Source organism: Chionomys nivalis, chromosome X (assembly GCF_950005125.1).
Source record: "Chionomys nivalis chromosome X, mChiNiv1.1, whole genome shotgun sequence".
NCBI classification, from domain to species: Eukaryota; Metazoa; Chordata; class Mammalia; order Rodentia; family Cricetidae; genus Chionomys; species Chionomys nivalis.
Window position 1 is genome coordinate 15,434,126 of NC_080112.1, and position 16,793 is coordinate 15,450,918.

General features: G+C 40.0%; 1 protein-coding gene across 4 annotated transcripts in view; it reads left to right on the forward strand.

The window, feature by feature from the left end:
• Nucleotides 1-16,793, forward strand: part of Fgf13 (fibroblast growth factor 13) — a 534,707-nt gene that overhangs the window by 436,585 nt on the left and 81,329 nt on the right. For 3 of the 4 annotated variants that reach the window (XM_057759648.1, XM_057759647.1, XM_057759649.1), the window contains exon 4: nucleotides 13,355-13,465. In XM_057759648.1, the coding sequence (XP_057615631.1) occupies nucleotides 13,355-13,465 (111 nt within the window). Of the gene's footprint in view, nucleotides 1-10,564; nucleotides 11,479-13,354; nucleotides 13,466-16,793 lie in introns of those variants that run through there. The other variant, XM_057759650.1, reaches the window with a different exon arrangement.

The following is a 16,793-nucleotide window of genomic DNA, read 5'->3' on the forward strand; positions in this document are numbered from 1 at the left end:
CCCCGAGGTGGTGACTTACCGGGAAGGATCTTAACCTGCATCCATCTTGCAGAGGAGAGCTATAGCATAGCATCTGCCTGAATCTGCTTCTTTCTCCCAGCATTCTGTTCTGTCTACTCCACCTATCAAAAGCCAAGGCAGTTTCTTTATTAACCAATGAAAGTAATACATAGATAAATGGCCCTCCTCCATCACAGATCAGTTATAAGATTTAATCACATAAAAGTTATATGTGATCATAATTAGAGCATATTTAGTGCCACAGAAGCAGTAAAGAATGAATGGTAACATCTAGTCAGTAAGTTCAACTTTTGCTTACCTATTTCTAAAAATCACAGATACATTAGATCAAATATTACCTTAGGACTTTAACAATACAAAGAGAATTCAAAAGCCAAAATCAAAAACTACAGGTGACAGAAAGAAGGAATTAGAAACTAATGGATTCTCCAAGAGTAGCAGAAACTAAAAGAAGCATGGGTAGACAGACAGACAGATAAATAAATGAAACCTGTATTTATTTCAGCTGAAGCCATCACCTTAATTTGGAACTCTGAGCTTTCACCATATGAGCAGAATGCAATAAGAAGTATCTGGTTAATGAAAAAAATCAACATCCGAGGTCCAGGGATACAAAATATAGGTTGACTGAGTGTTTAAGAAATTAGACCCCTCACTTGAGTTTAAATTATCACGTACTAAAAAAATGTACCCAGAACCACAGAACACTGAGAGATAAAACCTCTAAATCACAGAGATCAATGGCTAACCAGTGTTCACTTGGGAGTTTTGAAGATAAAGACCTTTCTGAAGCCAAACCCATGCTCAGATTTATGCAGCAAAAAGAAAAACAAAAGCCTATCTAGGTGAGTTAGTAGTATTCTGGAAATAAGGTAGCACAAAATATACTGAAAGAGAAGTAACTGGATGTGGATATGCATGCCTATAATTCCACCACTTTGAAAGCACAAGCAAGATGTATTGTTTTAAAATTGTCCTATTGCATACACCATAACCAGAGCAACTTATAAAAGAAAACATTTAATTGGGAGCTTGCTTATAGTTTCAGAGAGTTGGTTCATGACCATCATGGCAGGGAGCATGGCAGCAGGCAGGCTGGATCAGTAGCTTAAAGCTTACAGCTAGTCCACAAATAGCAGACAGAGAGCTAACTGGGAATAGAATGGACGTTTGAAATCTCAAACAACCCCCACTGACACACCTCCTCTAACAAGGTCACATATCCTAATAGTTCCACCAACTGTGGACCAAGCATTCAAATATATGAGCCTACGGAGAACATTCTCATTCAAACTATCACAGATATGTGGAAGGAAAATTAGTCTTAAATGTGTTTAAGACATATTAGCAAAGACAAACTATAAATTGTAAAATATAAACATATATACTTTTAAGTCATATACAATTTTAGTGTATAATATTTAGTATAGTATATGTATGCGTATATTCTATTGAAATAAAACATGACTGGTAGACTCAACTCTCCTAAGAGAATTAGTGATGCATTCTTTTATTCATAAAAAGATGAAGAAATGTAATGAAGGAAGAGAAGTAAGAGAGCATGAAGGACAGAAGAAGTTTAATATACATAAAATAGAAGTTGTGGAAGAATAGCATGAGGTTAAAAAGTAAATAGAAAGGCAAAAATTCATGGGTAACTTTCCAAAAATGAAAAAAGAAATGATTAAATGTCTCAAAACATATAGGAAAAAAATTAAAAACTATTTTCAAGAAATTCTAATATCAACTATATCCTAGTTGTCATCTCTCTAGTAAATTTTCAAGGAAGAATTGCTCAAGATATAAAATAAAATTACACTAAATACTAAATACAAAATAAGGGCCTCAAGGATAGTGGGTATCTGAACTAAGGTGTTGGCTTGACAGAGTTGCCTGAGACTTGCAGGGAATGTGCATACATGCAACAGATAAACACACGTACACACACACATCCCACATACTATATTTTCTTTATTTAAACAAATGGGACATTACTGCTTCCTTTAAGAATTCTTTTTCAAATCAAATAACAACAGTATTCTGTAAATGAAAGTAGGTAATATCGTAAAGAAGAGGAATGCAATGAATATGGAGATTTTAATGTTTTCAATATTTTTATTTTGTAAGTTTTACTTATTTTTATGTGTTTGGCTGCTTCCATGCATGTATGTCTGTGCACCATATGCATGCCTTTTTCCAGGGAGACTAGAAGATGGTGTTCAGTCTCAAGGGACTAGAGCTACAATGAGCTGCCATATGGCTGCTGAGACTCAAACCCAGGTCCTCTGGCAAAACAGTCAATCCTCTTAACTAATGAGCCATTTATCAAGCTCCTCAATGCTTAAATACCAATCAAATCCAAGTTGTCTTTCTGCAATAAGAGTAGTGAATCTTCATAGAGACATCGCCAGGATTAATTGACTTAGACAATTATTTTATGACAATTTCAATTTAATCACTAGGTTAAATTTTTATTATAATAAAAATATTTGATGATGCTCCTGTGCAAATATCGGTCACCATGGTCAACTGTTTCTTAAGAAAGACTTAGTTACCGTGGTATACAAGACAATGTAATTTTATTTTTGATTAGCATCTTTCTAAAGAGATTATTGATACTAAACCGTGTGTTGATGACAGTAACAAATTGATAACAAGCATATATTTTTATTTGCTGATTTCTCTATTATTATTATTATTTAAAAGGTTTTTTTTTTCATTTTACACACCAATCACAGTTCCCCCTCCTTCCTCTACTTCTTCTTCCTCCCACCCAACCCCCTCCAGTCCTCAGAAAGGATAACTGTTGAGAATATGAACTGAACTGAGCTCTGTGGAAAAGACAATGGGTTTACAAGAAAGATAAAGAAACTTCACAAATGGACACTAGAATGTCCACATAACAAATCAACTTCCCACATTTCTTAGGCTGCTTCCTGTCCATAATCATAATCAACATTTCAGAGAAGTACACTACTGAAGAAGGTTACACAATAATCTCATCATACTGCCATGTGTTTCAATTATAATAACATAAAAACCCAAAGTTTCTTACGTTGCTTCAGCAGAGAAAAATACGTATGACCTGGAAAACAGAATCCAGTCAGTTTGGGAATCGAATTAAAATTACTTAGCTAGGTAGTTTTCTCATTCTCTAAACATCATTTGTCTTGAGCTGTGTTTTCTGAAGCTGAACACATTTCCTGCCCTCTTACCCAGTGTTCACTGTGCATTTTTGGGAGGAGTTTCTTCCCCCAACACACTGGACATTAAGTATAGTTTTACTTGTAACTATTAGTGTCTATGACGCTTGTGCTTCTTATGTTTGCATTTTAATTACTTTTGAACTTCTATTTGGCCTTCACTTGATGCCAGGAACAGTCATGGATAAGGCAAAGAACATGAGGGACCTGACGTCAAAATGCATGAATTCAAATCCTGGCTTTGTCACTTCCGAACTGACCAAAGTAGTTACTCTCTTTGCTTCAATTTCTTCATTTGGAAAATGGGGTTAAACCCTTAATGTTATTGTACACATTATATGAGCAAATAAAGTACTTAGACTAGTAACTACGGTACAGTTACTATTCAATGAGTTATAGATATTAGTATCTTAGCATTCCTTGGGTACTTGGCAAAGAATTACAAGTAAATACTGAATGAATAAATAAATGAAAGAGTGAACAAATGGTTCAGATCAAATTTTTTTAAAGTGATATCTTGCCCCTGATCTCTTCTCTAAAAATGGAATCCATGGTGAGCATCCATCCTCTGTTATGAAAGCTGGTTTAAAACTTGCTTGAGGTCTTTAGTGGTTGCAAGATAACTAACTAACTAAATTCAATCAGTTGATTGTGCTTTTTGCTGTTTGTCAGAAGGAAAAAGTGAGAGCGAATTAGTGAAAATGGATACTGGAGAAACCCCTGATTGCAAAAGGATAGTCATGGGCTTCCAACCATGGAAGTAAATAGTCTGTGTGTAATATTTTTCTCTCTTTTGGCTGAACCCAAGCTTCCTGTAGCTGAAAGCAGATGGCACAGAAAAGCTTACACTGTGGAAAGCCAGTTTTCCCTGTATGAAAAGAACTGAGAGAATTGGGAGTGCTTTAACTTCTTGTTTCTGCTAAGTGGTGATGGAGATAAAGACTGAGAAATTTCCTTTGGGTCTTATAGTGTTCAAAAACCCTGGATTACCAGGGACAGACCCATGCTAATGTCTAATTATTTCCTGGACTGCTAATCCCCAGAATGGCATTAAGCAGTGATTTATAATAACCAAATTTTCATGAAAAAGTGATATTTTCTTCAAGTATCACTCAAAGAAGTTATTGTAAAAGTATTATGAACTATGGTTATAGCCTGCCGGTGTTATTTTCATTTCTATTTATTTTAAAATTCACTCTTATCAAACAAAGGAAGAAACACAATTCAATTGAGAATATGATGTATTCTTCTTCACTTAACCAAGCCAAGACAGAGCCATATCCAGGCACTACTTCAGCAACCCAAATTCCAGACCCAGTGCCAAGGAGGAAAGCCTTGTACACATATATCTTATTGGCTGAGAATTCCTAATTTAAATACTGGCACTGCCACTTGGGTAGGTGCCAGGGAACCACTGATACAACACTTAGTCTCGCTAGACTTCACTTTCTTCACCAGCAAAATGGCAATCATGATAATATCGACTATATAGTTTTTTTTCAAAGAGCACCTGCTTTGTTCATTTATATCCACTGAATCTACTGAGTTCTAGCATATCTGTGACCTTGAGTAAAATAATTTAAAGCAGAGAGGAAAGTGCCATGCCCACTTAGGGCATCTACACAGCTCTCATTGGGCCATCACTGTCTCTTTCAACTTTTCCTTAAGTTCTATTGAATTCAGCAGGTTCTTCTAGAACACTGGTCTGGTGTTAGAAAGCAGTGAGGAAGCACTGAAGAATCCTTCAATTTCCTCTGCTCCTTCCCTTGGGAAAAGAAAATTCTTGATAGAAACCGGTCACCATGCCATTAGAATGTGGGAAATCAAACCAATGTTCTTTACACTGATTTTTGAGCCCTCCCCCATATGCTAAATATTAATTTACATTTGACAATTTACAATTTCTACCCTGACTTCCTCAATTCATGGGTTTAAGTCTTCTTCTACCAGTAACCTTAATTACAGAAATAGCTTAGATGAAGAAAAATTAGATGGTCTTCTTTTTCTTCAAATCTTCCCACTATTTTTCTATAACTTTTCATTTGGATAACCTAGTGCTTTGAGCCAGGAATGAATGTAGTGTTATGAATAGTTTATGCCCACCTCAATGGAAGAAGAGTTTATTATGTCATACAAGCCTCCATAGAAGGAAAATCAGTCATCAATTACACTATCTGACTACTGAAAAGTATACTGGCCTCCTAGAAAATGTAAATCTATACATACTGACACCTAACGCTTATTCCCTATGGTCTCTTTGGATGATCAAGGAGGACTCTGCATCTCAGCAATCTGCTATTTATTTTCATATTCTCTTGATTAAATGGCCAAGCAGGTAACTGGAGGCCTTGAACTCTCAGCTTTTCAGCTTTCATGGCTAATTAAATGGCAAGGTGCTGGATTCATAGCTATGATTAATATCATCAGGGTTTTTATGGTCTTAGTGTTCATAAATTGTGACTGAACAATGAAATTTTATGAGGGTTATAGGATTTTTCTTTTTTAAAGATCAGAATTAATCAGTGTTTTCTCAATTGATTTTAAGTATAAATCAGAGGTGGCCTGAATAAATTCTATGGCTTAAGTATTAAGAGAATGCTCTCAGAGAAAGGATACAATGAAAACCAAGCCACCTTCCCAGTGCAGTGCAGGCAGACAGTCCTATGACTTTTCATTCTGCATGCAAATAAAGACAGCCAATTGATTTCTGTAAAAATTAGTTCTGGATTCTTTTGTGCCTGAAGTAGAAGTCGTCCAAGTGATATGACTAGGAGAGACTCTTTGGTAGCTAGTAAATGTGCCAAGTCATGTTATAGAATATAATTGTCACTTTTTTGTACCTGGATTTTCAGCATGACATTGATAATATCTTCTTAAATTGAGTTTTCTTTTCCTGCTTAGTGTTAAGTGGCAAGAACCTATGCTAAAGGCTCTTCTCCACTTCTCATTTGTATTTCTATCCAGTTGGTTTGGGGGGAGGCTTTTTGACAAAATTAGAGAGAACATACAACGTGTTTCTTGCTGTTGTGTCTTCTACCACCCATACCTTATTTGATGAATGAGGAGATCCCAGTGTTGCTTGACCCTAATACACTTAAATCTGACCCTCTTCCCTCTTGTAGAGCTCATTAGCAGTTCTTGACCTGTAGCTGACTAAGTAGTGATTTGGATGAAGTGTTAAGGGAGGGAGAGAGGAAAAGAGGGCGAGCACGAAAGGGAACTGGCAAGTGGCTGTGATCATGTTTATCTTTACAAAGGAAGGGTGTTTGAAATCTCTCATTTTCAGAGTTGAAGAAAGACAGCCAATTCCTTCCTGCTCAAAAGGTTCTGAGACTGTTCTTGATTAGGCTGTCTCAACTCTCTCGTTTTTGCTCATCACAGTCACATCTGTTTCGGTTTCTGTCTGTTTCCTGGAGAAGCCTCTGGAGAGCAGGTCCCCTCAGCTTCTTACAGCTCATCCGAAGCCTGCCAAAAACACTGGCAGAGAACCATCAGTGTTCTACGCTCTGATAACTCCCATAAATTTTGGAAAACAGTACCACAAACCTGCTTCTCAAGTAAAGTTACAGAGAGGGGAACCAAAGGGCTTAAACCATTTTCTTTGGAATTCCAGTGATACTTTATATTTTGGTAAGGTAAAGAAGGGAAGAGAAAAGAGGCAAGTACCAAAAGATGAGGCAGTTGGAGGAGCAGCGGTATACACAGACTCACAGACCTAAAAAGCCTTTTAAGGAGCAGCTCACCCAGGCATTTTCCAACATTCTGTTTTTAGTAGCTGAATTTTTATGTTTATTTTTAAAAGAAATCACACAATGAGCCGCAGTGCACAGAATAGATGAAAGTAGAAGTTCTATGTTTAAAACAATGTCGAGGGAACTCATTTTATGGTCATGTACTTTGAGGGAGCTGAAGAATACAACTTGAAAGTGACTGATGCTGAGTATACTCCTCACCATGAGAAGAACAGCACAGCCACCAAAGGCACATGGCCAGTTAGTCTCCTGACTAGCAGGGTGCAGAAAAGAATCCTGTGGGGTTGAAAACGGAGAAAAGTGCTAAGAACACATTTGTCTGAACATGGTCAAGGAGTGAGCTTGGTGGCTGCAACAGGGAATAGGAGATTGGTTGGGGAACAAAGGAAAGTAGACCCACATAGCCTAGAAGAGTTCAAACTTTGAATCTGGAGGGAATCCAAAAATCCCAGAGGAGAACTGCTGTGGATAAAGCAAGTCGGGAGAAAGGGTGGTTCAGAAGGCAGGTGTCAAAAGAGAGATCTTGTTCTGCCTCCCACTCAAATGCCATCTATGACGGCAGTGGAGAGCAAAGAAAAGACAAATGGACTTTTCTAGGACAGGCTGCAATTCTGTCTTTCATTTTGCCCTTCTGAGATGGATAGGACTTTTGTAAAATTCCTCTTTGAGAATTTGAAGCTGATATTAATGCTCTTCTTTGAGTTACTAAGCACCTGGGAAATAGAAATGCATGTTAAGAGAGCATAAAGAAGGCCTGCTTTATTTATAGTTAATTGGATAATATGAGTTAGGTGGACCCATTTCTTATGTGTATATGCTCACTGTGTGTGTATGCGTGCTTGTCTGTGTGTCTACCACATGTTGGTGATGGTTCCCATAGAGACAAGAAGACTGGGTTAGACCTCCATGAGCAGTTTGGCATGAGTACCTGGAACCAAACTTGAGTCCTATGCAATAACAGCAAATACTACTACCCACTAAGCCAACTATCCGTCTCCAAGGCTATTTATATTTTTCTTTATGTTCCAAATTGGACTGACCATCCAGTCACAGACATCTTAGTGGGAGAGAGAGGGGAATGCATATGGTCAGGAGGAAGACAGAATACGGAAAATTAGAGACACCCTATTCCAGTCTTATCACCAACACATCAGATATTTTCCTGTGGAAATGAAAGAATGAGGTAGAGGATATAAAGAAGTAGAAGCCGACAAGAAATATGTCTTATTCATTCATACTCCTCTTGTGTGGGAATTAGCAAGATTAAGCGGGGGGAGTTGTTCAATGCGTTAAGTAGCAGTTAGATGGGAGAAAAGATTTCTGTTGTGCCATTGCATAGTAGGGAGTGCCACTGCACAGTAGGGAGACTATACACAATAATGTACTATATATTTCAGAAAGCTAGAAGAAACAATTTTGCATATCTTGACTTGATTTAAGCATTCCACAATGAATATATGTATTAAAACATTGTGATACTCCAGTAATGGTTTTCATTTTTATATTTTATGCAATGGTTAAAAATAAAGTTTATGAGCTGGGTGGTGGTGGTACACACTTTTATCCCAGCACTCAGGAGGCAGAGGCAGAGGCAGGTGTATCCCTGAGCTCAAAACCTGCCTGGTCTACAGAATGAGTTCCAAAACAGTTGTGGCTACACTAAGAAACCCTGTGACAGAAAACCAACCAACCAACCAATCAATAATTAAATAAAATTTATAGAAATAGTTGAGCAGAAAATGATTAGGGCAGGAAAAGCATTTGCAGATACCTATGGGCTCAACTTGTCAGCTTTGGACTAGTGAACCTGAGTACACATGTCCTAGAGTTCAACTATCAATCAAAAAAATGAAGTTGGTGGTAGATAGGGACTAGAAAGGAAGCAGATGATGTTTGCATGTTTGTGTTCACTCCTTTATAACAATAATTGTGCCTCCTGGTTATATATGCTGAAGTCTACCATGGGGTCTGTTTACTGCCGATATCCAGCATAGACCGGCCAATAAATCTACAGGCACTCTGAAGATATTTTGTGGATATTTGAGCAAATGGTAATAGTTTTCCTGGAGAAATGAGGGGGGGAAAGGAGTGTAGGAAAGCTTTTCTCATTTCCCTGTAATATCCTTCAATTCTTTCCATTTTAACATTTCCTAATTCTATCACTTTCCTAAATAAGAACTTTGTCCTTGTTTAGCCTTTTTATACACTGGAAAAAGGATCCCCAAAGAGATATAAGTTGCAAAACAGGGGTCATTGGATACGGTACTAGAGAGAGTCCATCCCACATCCCAACTATCTTAACCTTGTCAAAGTTTCTTCTGATCTAGATTTGGTGAAATTATTTCCCTTCATAGTTCCTGAAATTAAGCCAGTACCTCTTTTTGAGCTGAGACCCCTTTCTTTCCTCTTGGAATCAATACCAACCAGGCACTCATCAATTATTTTCAATGAAGTTTTACTTACTGTAGACTATTCATGAGGTTTGAGCCAGGAAATACCAATTGTTGGAGGCATTTCAGACACAATGGTGCAAAACAGGGTTTCTTCCCACCTGTGAATTAGTCTCATGTGTCCTTTCCTTTCTTGGAGCCTTGGGTACAAGCTGAGCATTGGTTTTCCGGTGAAGTAAATTCTGAAAAGATATAGGAAGGTCTAGTACCAAAAGTGCAAAGCAGCCCTCCTATTAGGAGCTTTCTATTTATTCTCAGAGATCAAATAAAATAAGATAACAGTGTCTGAAGGTATAGAGGTGGATAGACTATTAGTTTTGTTCTTGCATTTCCAAGGATTAAGGAAAGAACTCGTGAATACAAATACAGCCAGCAAAAGGCAAATTTAATTCCAGATTTGGGGGTGGGGGATAGATGAACCTTCTTGGTTTTGAGGCGCAGTTAAGAGAAGAAATCAGGACACAGAAGATAAAACGGAGCTTTCTTTTTCCAGTACTGCCTATATGGTACATGTCCAGGCTCGCTGCGTTTCTCGCAAATGGCCAGATGAGGGGGCAATGAGGAAAGCCGGGTTTTGAACAGCACACATTGGCATGGAATGAAAAGTCAGCAAAAACCACTGGGTGGCAGCGTGGTGTGCGGGAGCAGCTCTGCAGTGCCTGCTGCTGCCACAGTGGTGGGGGCTGAACCCCTCTGGGAGCCCTGGCCTCTCCCGAAGGGCTACAAGTGTCGCCATGCAAAATACCTCCACAGGTCTCTGGTTGGACGCGGGCTATACCTGAGCCAAGTGCAGAAGTTTGGCCAACTTCCCGAGGCTCAGGCTAACTCTGAGATCTGCACTCAAGTCACACTCCTGTCCCTCTTCCCCCAACCCCAAAACCCAGTAAATCTCAGCTCCTGCAAGGCAACTATCTCATATTTCAGTACTTCCTCCATCACCCTTTCTCCCTGAGATTCTTTTAGGGAAAAGAGGGGTTTGGGCAGTGGGACAGTGTCTAGATCCCCTACAGGTGTTAGTGGGAACTGGGACTCTGCACCTGGGGGGTGGAGGGTGGGGCGTTTGGGGGCGGCGGGCGGGCGGGAGCCAGTAGCTGGGTTCCAGGAGGGAGGGGCCGCCGAGGCAGGGAGGGGGCCGCCGCCAGGCTGTCGCGCTCTTCTGGAGGGTGCCTGCAGCGACTGAATTCCTGTGCTGCGACTGTGCCGCGCCCAGAGCAGCAGCCACAGCGACGATGCCAGGCCATTACCTGTTTGATCCCTGCGGGAAAGCTGGCACGGGCCAACTTTTGCCGATTCTTGGGCCGAGAAGTTGCAAGGACTAGTGGAAGCGCCGGAGGGGCCAGGGCGAGGGCGCGCTCCCCCGTGCGCTGCCTCCTCCCTCCTCTCGCCGGCCGCCCGCGCCCGCGGCCTCTCTCCCGCCCGCGCGCTCTCCCTCCGCCCGCCTCCCTCCTCCGGCCCCCTCCACGCGGTACAGGGCGGGGGGTGCCGCGAAACTCCGACCCGAACGCTTGGACTTGCACAGTGTCCTCGGGGCTCAGTGGCCGAGCGCACGCAGTCACAAGCGCAGCTCTCTGCCTCCTCCTGCCAGTCTCGCCTGCGATCCCGGCCCGGGGCTGTGGCGTCAGTTCGGACCCAGGCAGCCAGAGCCCGCGCGGGAGCCGGACCACCGTCAGAGGAGCTCGGACGGCATGCTGAGCCCCCTCCTCGACTAAAGCCCGAGTGCCTAGGAGCCCGGGCCAAGCAAGTGCAGGCTAAGGAGACCCAGGAGGCGAAGGCGCGAGCCGGCGGCAGCGCAGCAGCGGAGGAGCAAGAGGAGGCAAAGGCAGAGAGGGGCCCCCAAAGAAGTGGTGGTGGTGGGCGTCGTGGCCATGGCGGCGGCTATCGCCAGCTCGCTCATCCGGCAAAAGAGACAAGCCCGTGAGCGCGAGAAATCCAATGCCTGCAAGTGTGTCAGCAGCCCCAGCAAAGGCAAGACCAGCTGCGACAAAAACAAGTTAAATGTCTTTTCCCGGGTCAAACTCTTTGGCTCCAAGAAGAGGCGCAGAAGGAGACCAGGTCGGAAGGGGCTTTCGCCTTTCTCTTTTCCCCTTTCTTACTTTACGACTGTGGAGGGGGTTGGGGGTAGCATGGCAGCGTAGGTGAGTTAAGAGCCCAGCTTGTGCAGAGAGGCCCCCTAGCTGGTGTGCGTGCTTGAGGAGGAGATTGCTTTTTTGCCTCCGTGACAGTTAACAACAGGCTTGCTGCATTGCAACTGCCCTGGGACAGGCACAGAGCCCAGGAGCATAGCTTGCTCTGGAGGGGCGCCCTCAGCTTCAGACATGTCACATGCGTGTATGAGTGTGCATGCCCGTGGGCTCATGGAAGGCGTAACTCAGACAAGCTGTCATGTGGTATGGAAATTACAAGAGAGAGGCAGGACTGACACCATTGCCCACCCCTCCTGGAAAACGCAGGGAATCCCTCCCTGTCTGGCTTTAACCTCTGCCTACCAGACCCTTCCCCTCCACATACCATCCCCAAGGGACATGAGTTTTCCACTGTTTAGGCATTTCATTTCTTTTTGGGACAAACTTGACTTGTGGGGCAGCTTTGAAACGTTTGCTGGGGGATGGGACGAGGGGAGAAATATTTCTAGGACCTTGCGTCAAAGATCTTAGTAATCTGGTCAGACTACTAAAACTGATTACTTGGCATTAAATGCAAGAGGAAAGAAGGGACTTAAATCATCTTTAGGTTGTGGGTCCTTTTTAATGATTTCAGTGCAAAGAGTGGCAAGACATTCCCACGACAGGAGAAATTCAGAGCCTTAGGTGTCTGTCAGGTTGCGTCAAGGTAGACCTTCAGGGGGAGCATGCAGCTTATTTCTCATTCTTAACCAAAGGAATTGTTCGCACCATTTTCTTATCTTTTACTTGACAAGTATTACAGCAATGCAGACCTACTCATAGATCAGTTATTTCTCTGTGTGCTCTACACACCCTGGAAGGGAAAAGCAGGCATAGGTCTTCAGTTTGCACGAAGTTTGTAATGCATTAGCTGTCAACTAGGCTTGTTTTGAAAAGACGTAAGCAGTTAAAATGTGTGCTTATGTGACTCCAGTAAATACTATTTCAGCGCAGGTGTCTGTATTCAATAAAAGCAAATTGTGGATATCATGGCTGTTACAAATAAATTAAGTGCTTGATTAATCTACAGTGATTCATAATTGAAGATCATTTTAATCAAGAACCTATGTTTCAGGTAATCATGTTTTTGATATCAAATTTGAAAATAAGTACAATTTAATTTTCCTTTCTCCTTATCAACAGAAACTGTTCTTTTCAAGTCCATTTTCCACAAGCAAAAACCGATCTGATAGGGATGGCAACGGCTGTTTCTTCTGCCCCCTTCTCGTTGTCTTGTATGGGAAGCCTCAGTTTTATAGATACAGGTCCTTTGATGAGATTCTAGGTTAGATACATAACCTTCTTAGAGTGATGGGGATTATTTATACAAATTGTGCTGATTTTTAAAGGAAATCTTTGCTGGTAGGTTTTGGCACCTGGTTGGTAGGTTACTCTAAATTATTTTTCTATGTATTTTCTTCCTCATGGAAAGTAACACATCATTAAGACGATAAACTGTGCCGTTTGCCAACCCATTCAGAGTGTCTAATGAGGTGGAGTAGGACTAAGCCAAAGGACCAGCTATTGCAAATAATGGGTTTTGTCCAAAGCTCTAGTGCATCGCCAGTGTTTTGAACTAGAAACCAAATGTTTCTTCAGATACTATAAGGTTTATTCTGAAACTTTTTATTTGTTTGCTTCTTTTTCTTCTTCCAGAGGACTCTTTGAAAATATGGTTTGATTTTTTCCCACTAAAACTTGTAAACAAACTTAGAAATTTGAACCCGAGTCTCATGAATTGACCTAAACCATTGTTCTCTTTGCAGAACCTCAGCTTAAGGGTATCGTTACCAAACTATACAGCCGACAAGGCTACCACTTGCAGCTGCAGGCAGATGGCACCATCGATGGCACCAAAGACGAGGACAGCACTTACAGTAAGTGACTGCTCGATAAATAGTATGTACCAGCATGTTGTTGACACTAGGTTCTTTTTATTTATTTTTTCATTCAAGCAAACCTTGCTAAATCCTTAGGTGAATGCAAAATCTGGTCATGTGAGACATAACCCTGTTTACACAGGCTCCCCTACAGGAAGCTGAACACAGACACGTCTAAAATAAAAAGTAGAGCAAATAATGTTGACACCATCTGAAGGTTGATCCAAATGTCATCTCCATGGTAATCTCGATAGATTTATGGCTGTCCTTTGGATTTTATTACTTTTTCCCCCAGAAAAATTTCTCACCCACACAACAACCCTGAAATAGCATGCTATCTCTACTCTTAAAAATGAGTCTCATCCCAAGAGGCAGAAGTGGCTTCACACCATGGTATTTTCTTGTTACAAGCTTTTGCTCCCCCTACCCTTGTCACATATACCAGTAACTCTAAGGCTAATTGTTACTTTAACACTGAGTTACTTACACGGATCTGCAAGGGAATTTCTCTTAGACCAACCTGGAGACTGTAATGCTGGATCGAGAAGGAAAGGCATCAAATGGGAGTTTTATTTCTAATTACCGAAACCCAGTGATCTGAAGGGATTTGTTATGTAACCTTTGCCTAAAATATTTATTTAGAATAATTAAAACAAAGACACAAAGAATGCCCCCTTTTCTTCAATATTAATTGCGGTCTTCTTGCAATTACTGATGTCCGCAGACTTACTCATTTGTTTCTGAGACCTAAAGTTCCTAGTTCTCATAATTCATTCTCTGTTTTCTAAAATTTGGATTCGTTTCTCTCGGATTTGTTAATTCCTAGAAATATTCCCATTGTTGGCTGAGAAAACAGCTGAGGAAAGTAGGTCTGGCTGCTAAGGAGTTCTCTGTAGTTCGTTCTTTTGGAACTGCATTACTGAAGACAGTAAAACCATGGGATAAGTGTCCCAGTATTAAGGATTAAAGAATTTCACACCTTTAAACAATGCTTCCTGGACTGGGGGTTGAAATTTTACCTCAATAGAAAGTTACCTTCGATTACCCTTGAAGAAACATCTCTTGGCTCCTAGGATGGAGGCCCTGTATACTGAAAGGCTCTTCAGTGTTGTGCCAAATGCTCTGTTGCAGTGATGACATTAAAGTTTTATAACAAATCCTAGTTACTCCTTCATGCATACTATTCTATTTGAAACAACTACCCAAATGAAGTAGAGCACTTTACTGCCATCAAGTAACACACATTAATACATAGTGATCCGTAATACAATTTCTACCAAATTATGTATACAGATCAATGTTTGGGAAAGGAATTAAGGTTTGTATGCTACTCTATTCTATAGTGTCTCAAGAAAATGAACATTGTTAAAGGGAAGTTTGTGATGAGCTACGAGTCAGGATTGCTCTCATATGCTTTAAATATCCAGGTTCAAATCGAGGAGAAATATTTGTTTCCAGTGTTTATGCAGTTACTCAAAAGGAACAGTTTCGTTTTGTTTTAAGTAGATGATTCAGTGTGCTGTGTCTTAGTGATATGTCAAACTCATAAAGATCATGCTGTACATATTCATTTTAGGAAGTAAACAGTGCACGCATGCGTGCGTGTGCGCACACACACACACACACACACACACAGAGATCTATTTCTTATTATGGATCTTTATATTGTATATTAGGTTATTCTCCTCCATTCCTACAAATACATTGTTTCTTTGGTTGCATTACAACTCTGTCTGACATGCCATTTCTAAATACTAATGACATTCAGAGACCTTTAAAGAACATAGCCAGATAACAAGAATCCATGTCTACTCTGATTAAAACATATAGCCTTAAGTCAATCAAAGGTAAGTATTACCCTAATATGCACCCTGCGAATGGAAAGTATCCCAAAAGTAAAAGCAAGCTTGTCTACTCTGGGTTGAAGAGCAACCAGAAGTCTAGGGGGTTGAAGAGCAACCAGAAGTCTAGGGAACTAACTTCACTTCCCTGTTGCTATTGTGCCATATAAGCCATCATAAAACACAGATGCCTGTGGATTATACTGGTCTATCAAATTGCAAGTGTGGCCATTAAGATCAATACTCACTCAAAACCAAGCAATTTTTTGATATTAAGTTGAAGCAATTATTTAAATGAATGGAACTACGATACAAGTTTTTTTCTACCTGTGACTCATTGTAATAGTATTTCCTTAGCATGCATTCCCAGTATTATGTTTATATTTTTCTTTTTATCATAGTTTTTCATTTAGTTCAATTTAATTGATTTTATGTTATTTTAGCTTTGATATAGTAAACAAGATCATATGATAAAGCAAATAATTTCATGCTTTATTCATGTCTATTTCTAAAACCGAGTTTTATACTATGCATTTAAGGTTATCTTATGTAAATTTATTATAATGGTAAATGTCAATCCAATGAAATCTCATCATGGGCAAGTAAGACATTATAAATTATGTATTTTTCCTTGAAAAGCAAAGATGATAGACATTTCATGAAGGCAGTTTTATTATCAGCCTTGGATATAAAGAATGGATTTTTAAAAGATAGCTCCCCCTTTTTCTTCAAACCTACAATAGTTTTGCCACTTCAGTGTATCATGGTTCTCCAAGTACATTAAAATAATACCTTTGTTAATTATTAGTCTCTTAGAGAAACTGGCCTTACCTTGAGCACTGTGAAGCAGAGCTTCAGTGTAGAGGTCAGTGTAGAGCTCAACTGTGAATGCCAAGCAGGGAGCATAGCCTTGAGAAAGTGACCCCTTTAAGGTATAAGTTTTTTTATATATATAGGAACACTAGCAAACAAATAAGAAGCAGCATGAAGGTTATTAATTAGAATTTTTTAAAAATGCACAAAATGAATGAATGAGTGAATGAATGAATAAATAAATAATATAAATAAATAAATAAATAAATGCCACTACATTTCCCCTTTTTGTCTAAAATAAAAAGAAGGCTATAACTAATATAAGGAAAACTATGTGCAAGAAGTACAATGACTATATACTATATACAGGCAATGAATATGTTGACAATGTCTAGTCCATTTGCATTTAACAAATTCAGAGAATTTACTCCCTATCTATCCAATCTTGGTGAATCCAAAGTCTTGTACCTAATTTAGTTTCTATCATAACTTTCATTACCTTCCAAAACTATCTTTTGATATCTCAGCCTTATATACTTTACATTTCTTTAGTGCATTTCTTTTCTGAGTCTCATAAATAAGGGAGACTATAACTATCTAGTCTTCAACTCCCTCAGAGACCTGAGAAGGAAAATAACATTAGCTGAGTAAACAGAAAGTGCAAGCAAGCG